The 5,809-nt window shown below is 33.8% G+C and overlaps 1 protein-coding gene across 1 annotated transcript; it reads left to right on the top strand.

Annotated features, from left to right (window-relative positions):
• Window positions 1-3,161: 3,161 nt before the first annotated feature.
• LOC140892139 (probable 2-oxoglutarate-dependent dioxygenase SLC1) lies at window positions 3,162-5,229 on the top strand. Its single transcript, XM_073300897.1, has 4 exons — window positions 3,162-3,583; window positions 3,896-4,146; window positions 4,330-4,705; window positions 4,784-5,229. Exons 1-4 carry the CDS (start codon window positions 3,296-3,298, stop codon window positions 5,030-5,032), a joined length of 1,164 nt encoding a protein of 387 aa, XP_073156998.1. The 5' UTR covers window positions 3,162-3,295; the 3' UTR covers window positions 5,033-5,229.
• Window positions 5,230-5,809: the final 580 nt, after the last annotated feature.

Consider the following 5,809-nt stretch of genomic DNA (forward strand, 5'->3'; position numbering starts at 1 on the left):
TTTAAAAAAAAGATTATGTGAATTTTGGGGAGAAAATGCGAATATTATATAGTCCTGTATTACTCCATTATTATGATTCAACACCAATTAATTAATTAGCCCGCCTTCATTGGTTAATTGACCGAAGTCACACGTAAAAGATGACAGCGGCAGCCAAATGAGATAATTGAAACTTGGTTGTTACAAGTCAGCCGTAACTGGTAATCGGTTGAATTGCATGTGTATAACAAGAAATATATTTGACCGAGCTCTTTACGAGTAGCTCGACCCGCTTACATCCTACAACGTCGACCAATCGAAGGAGCTAATCAAATTTCAAGCTTGACTTTAGTCCCCAAAACGAGTCGAGATTCTAACCAAATTTGGGGAATTGATAGCAAATCTTGTGTCCATTTCAAGTTGACCAAGTCGTGTTACCTACAACTCTAAGACAGCAACGTCAAAATCAAAATTAGGGTAATTATTAAAGTCAAGAATGGCGTGACAAGAACAAATCAAGTCTCGTAAATAATGTACACACAGTGTAAACATGTGGATTTATAACTAATTCAAAACCTTAACAATTAGTGACAGGTACATGTATAGGATTTCAAGATCGGAGGGTCCATATGTTTTGCGTTACATGTCGGTAGTAATTGTATATTTGCTAGGAAACTACGTACTATTTCGTTACAAATTTTCATGATTCATACGCTAAAATAAGTTCTACTTTCGATTGGGATACTAATTAGAGCGACGTTACATATTCATCAATATTTATACATCGCAAAAAATTTAACACAAAAATTCTATTTGTCAAAATCTCGTACATTGAATATAAAATACCATGCATGATATAACAACAAAATTTACTATATAATTTATGTACATGTCGATGTACGATGCATTGGAAGTAAAATTATGCATCAAAATATATATTACGATCAAGTGAGTTCCAATTATCTAAAAGTTGAAACATTAAAGAAAAATATCAGGGTATAGTTTAGATTAAAATGGGGAAATGCTTATCGATTAAGATCTCGAGATTCGGCTTTTGTTCACGAACTTATTCTATTTGGATTTTGGTTCATTAAATATTAAATGTTTGGTTTTGATGTTGTAACTTTGATTTTTTTTTTTTTTGGTTTTTAATTAGTCTATTTCGTTGGACATTGACGAAACATCGAAATATTATTTATATCATACTATCTATAGGCTAGCCATGACCACAAAAGTCAAAACATAACCAATTTCCATAAACCCAAAAGTTCTGTTAACTACATTCCTATAGATCTTTAAACGACCAAAGAATTCCTGAATGCACCTAAATTGCTTTAACACTTTGAGGCCTTCCCAAGGACCAAACTCCTAAGCACCCAATTTATTGTATCGTCCCAAGTACCTCCTGATTCAATACATCCCCAATTAATCACTAGTTGGACTAAACTTTAATGATCATGTTGATCCACTACAGCTCACACTTAGCCTGACAGTATCAACCAAATTTAGGCAATCTCTCGCCAATCCTTGATTATTGACAACTTACATGGTTCGATCAACAAGTCTGGTCTCGTTACCATAAGTCTCATAATCTCAACCACTAGGATTAATCTTAAGAAACGCATCGGATTCAACACACCTTATCTCTGACAGTATCAATAACTAAGAGTAGTCACTGGTATCAATCCTACACCAACCTGATCATACTACCAACTGTCTTTTCATTCGAGATGAACACCAAAACTAGCTAAATCCAATACATAAAACAATCCAAAAGATTCCAATTATTGCTGATGACGTGAAGTACTTGACACCAATGTTAGACATGATTGGATCAAAATAGTCAAAAATTAAAACTTAGCGTACACATACCAAATTTTGACAGATTAATGAACTAAAACCCAAATTAGAAAATTTAGTGCGACATAAAAATTTATTCTAGGCTCTAGCGTCTTTAAAACAAATAATGGCAATTGCCCTAAAAAAAAAAAAACAAATAATGGCAACTATGTATATTTGGAACACGATGAACAGAAGCTCATGTGCTTGATTAGAGACACGTGTATCGATCGACCTAATTATACATTTACGTGCCTTATATAGTGTGCCTTAATATGTTAATCAAACAACCATACATTTGATGAAATCAAATCACACGAGGCTTAAAAGTCTCGGGAGACGAATTGAAGAAATGAGATTACACTATAATTAATTTGTCAAGCTCGTGGGTTTACTTTGTAGGGTCGATAATTAATGTTGTGTGAAATTAATAAATGAATTAAGTATAATTATTATAAAATAATTTAAAAAAGAAGAAATAAAATGAAAAATGGGAGAAATCTATGGATGGCGTCTGCTGTCCCTACAACATCTACTCGTCGTACCCAATTGTCAACGGTTGACATAGTATATATAATATCAAAAGATCCCAGTACATGGAACCTACATACACATACACATAATATAACCAAAACCATTTTTTGTCTCAAAACTGCCTACTTTTTTTAAGTACACCACAGCCTCCAATTGATATCCCCTCTTTACACGGCAGCCTCTACATTTACAAATTTTTTTTTTTAAAAAAAAACTAATACAGTAGATTCTCTCGTCAGGTAAAAAGTAATATTTTTTTTTTCATATAATTGACCTATGAAATCGTTACGCATGAGTTTTTGAGGGGAAAAAAAAGACAATTGCATATTTTTTGCGGACAAAATAAAAAATTTTTTGTGAAAAATTAATGAACCAAATCTCTTTATCTATAAGTTGATCATATATGGTGTTACACTTACTTTTAATGCGTTTATGCATGAAATTCTCCGGAAATAAGGGTTCCCAAATTCTGAAATTTAGATGCGATATGTACTAGAAAATTCAAAATTCTTTAAATTAGAAACAAGAAAACAAAAGGAGGGCATATCGTTTTTACGTTTTAATTAATATATTGAAAGCAGTTAAGTTTTTCGATTTCGAAAACTTAATATGATTTCGGGATAATTTCATATATGTGTGCTTATAAAAATGTGGGTCATGTATCATATAAAATTATCGATACCATAATGTCAACTATTTACTATAGATTGTTTATTTAGAGGCTTTAGACCTTTTCAAAAAAAAAAAAAAAACATAAGGGGCACTGTGGAATTTTACCCCTATAAATACACACATTTTGATTTACTTGATTCCCATCTTCTTCTATCTAGCTATCCATTCACGTGAGTGTAATAATTCAGGTGGGATATATACACTGATCCCATTCCTTCAATACGATCGATCTCTGTATCCATTCGTCTTCCATTATTATATTATAAAAATTATGTCTCCAGCAATGGCAATCTCGGGGAAACTAAGGAATCAGGATTCCCTGGAAATCCAGTACCAGAAAGGAGTCAAAAACCTGTATGAAAATGGGATCGAGCATGTTCCCCGGAAGTACATTCTGCCTGTTTCTGAAAGGCCAAATGTGACCAATTGCGACAAATCGACCGAACCCGACATCGATCTTCAGCTGCCTGTGATCGATTTTGCTGAGTTACAGGGATGCAACAGATCACAAGTGCTAAAATCTCTCGCCTACGCCTGCCAAAATTATGGTTTTTTCCAGGTTGGTAACTTAATTAATTAATTGTCCACAACACCGGCCATTCATGTTTTATATTAATCTTGAAGCAGATCATGACCTTAATTAATTCATCTAAAATATATGTATATATACATATGTGTACTCAAAAATATAAAAATATTATTGATCATATATATCTCATAAACCGGAGCTTTTTATTCCTAAGATACTAAAATCGAGGAAAGGTTGGCGAAGTTTAATTTGCATATATATTCTAATCACATTACATATTATCACAATCTGAATTAATTTATAATGGACAGAAAATGACATGCATATATATATTTGTTGCAGCTTGTGAATCATGGGATCCCAGATGAGATAATCAGCAACATGGTGAATGTGAGCCGAAGATTTTTCGAGTTGCCGTTGGCGGAAAGGGAGAAGTACATGTCGGCCGACACGAGCTCCCCGGTGCGATACGGGACAAGTTTCAATCAGGCAAACGACGGTGTCTTCTGTTGGAGAGATTTTTTGAAGTTGGTGTGTCACCCCTCACAAAATGCTTCTCTCCCTCATTGGCCTTCTACTCCGCTGGATTTCAGGTAATAATAATTAGGACCACAACAAATTAAACGGCTCAAGTACGAGAATTATATATATATATACACGCCAACACGTACGTACGTAACAAAACATATATTGTATAAAGTTAAATTATATATCCTACGTACGTACATTATATTAAACCCTACAACATGTTGCTAAAAATGAGCGTGATTCGCTAGGCGATTGGTGACCGCTTACGCCGAAGAAACGAGGTTCTTGTTCCTGATGTTGGCGGAAGCCATAGTGGAGAGCCTGGGGCTAAAAGACAGCGCCAGCAAGAAGCTGGTGGGAACAGAATCGGATGATGCCGATGATTCATTATCATTATTATCGAAAGAGTTCGAGAATGGGAGCCAGCTAATGGTGGTTAACTGCTACCCGCCTTGCCCCGAACCCGATTTGACTCTCGGAATGCCACCTCACTCCGATTACGGCTTCCTCACTTTGCTGCTACAAGACGAGGTCAAGGGCCTCCAGATACACCACCGGGATAAATGGCTCACCGTCAAACCCGTGCCCGGATCCTTCGTCGTTAACGTCGGAGATCACCTCGAGGTATACATACACATAACACATACATTCTGTCTATATATATTTTAGGCCTGAGTTAGTTTTATTGATTTGTGTTTGCAGATATTCAGCAATGGTAGATACAAAAGCGTGTTACATAGAGTTCTTGTAAATAATACAAAGTATCGCGTTTCAGTTGCGTCCTTGCACAGTTTGCCTTTCACTAGCACGGTGCGGCCGTCGCCTAAGCTCATCAGCGACGGAAGCCCGAGGCGGTACAAAGATACAGATTTTGCTTGCTTTCTAGAGTATATCAAAACTTGCGACTCCAGAAAGAAGAATTTTCTTGAGTCCAGGAAATTCAAATTGTAAAAATTGGAGTAGAATTTAATTATTCTCATGTTTAAATTTTTTTTGGGGATAAAATATGTTGCATATATATATATATATATATTGTGTATAAGTTACTTATTAGTACTGCATGGAGAGAAAGCGAATATTGTATCCTTTGAAAAATATAGGATTTCGAGGGCTTCATTAATGATATCATAATAATTATTATTATTTTTATGGCAAGTAGCATCTGTCACCTTCTTTATAATATTCCATTTAAATATAGTTTATGTCTTGTCCGCATATTTAGGTTCAACGAATGTCGTATACTGTACTAAATATTTAAGTTCTGACATATATCTCGATCAAGCTAAGTTGATACTTGTAAAATATTACCATGATTATTTAGAAATCAAATAACTTGAATTCCGCCGAGGAGATGTCATATATATATTTGTTGAGAATAGGGGTAGTTCAGTATGGTATACCAAAAATTTTAATTCATATTGTATACTTTATTAAAATTTCAACATTAAAAAAATTATACTGATATCGTACTAAAATTTCGAATTTAATTTTCTTATTTTAGTTATAATTTCTTTAATATTTTTTTTAAATGTATGATTTTGTTACTTAAAAATACTAATAGCCACACCGCACACGCATTGCGTGTGTAATGTTATATATAAATATTATGTTATGTGTGTATATAATTTAAATTTATATTTGGGAAATTGTTTTTTTAGTTTTTTACGTTTGTTACTTTGCGATTTTGATCCTTCTATATTTTTAAATTTCAATTTTAGTCCTTTATCT

The sequence above is a fragment of the Henckelia pumila genome, chromosome 3 (genome assembly GCF_033568475.1).
Source record: "Henckelia pumila isolate YLH828 chromosome 3, ASM3356847v2, whole genome shotgun sequence".
Lineage (NCBI taxonomy): Eukaryota > Viridiplantae > Streptophyta > Magnoliopsida > Lamiales > Gesneriaceae > Henckelia > Henckelia pumila.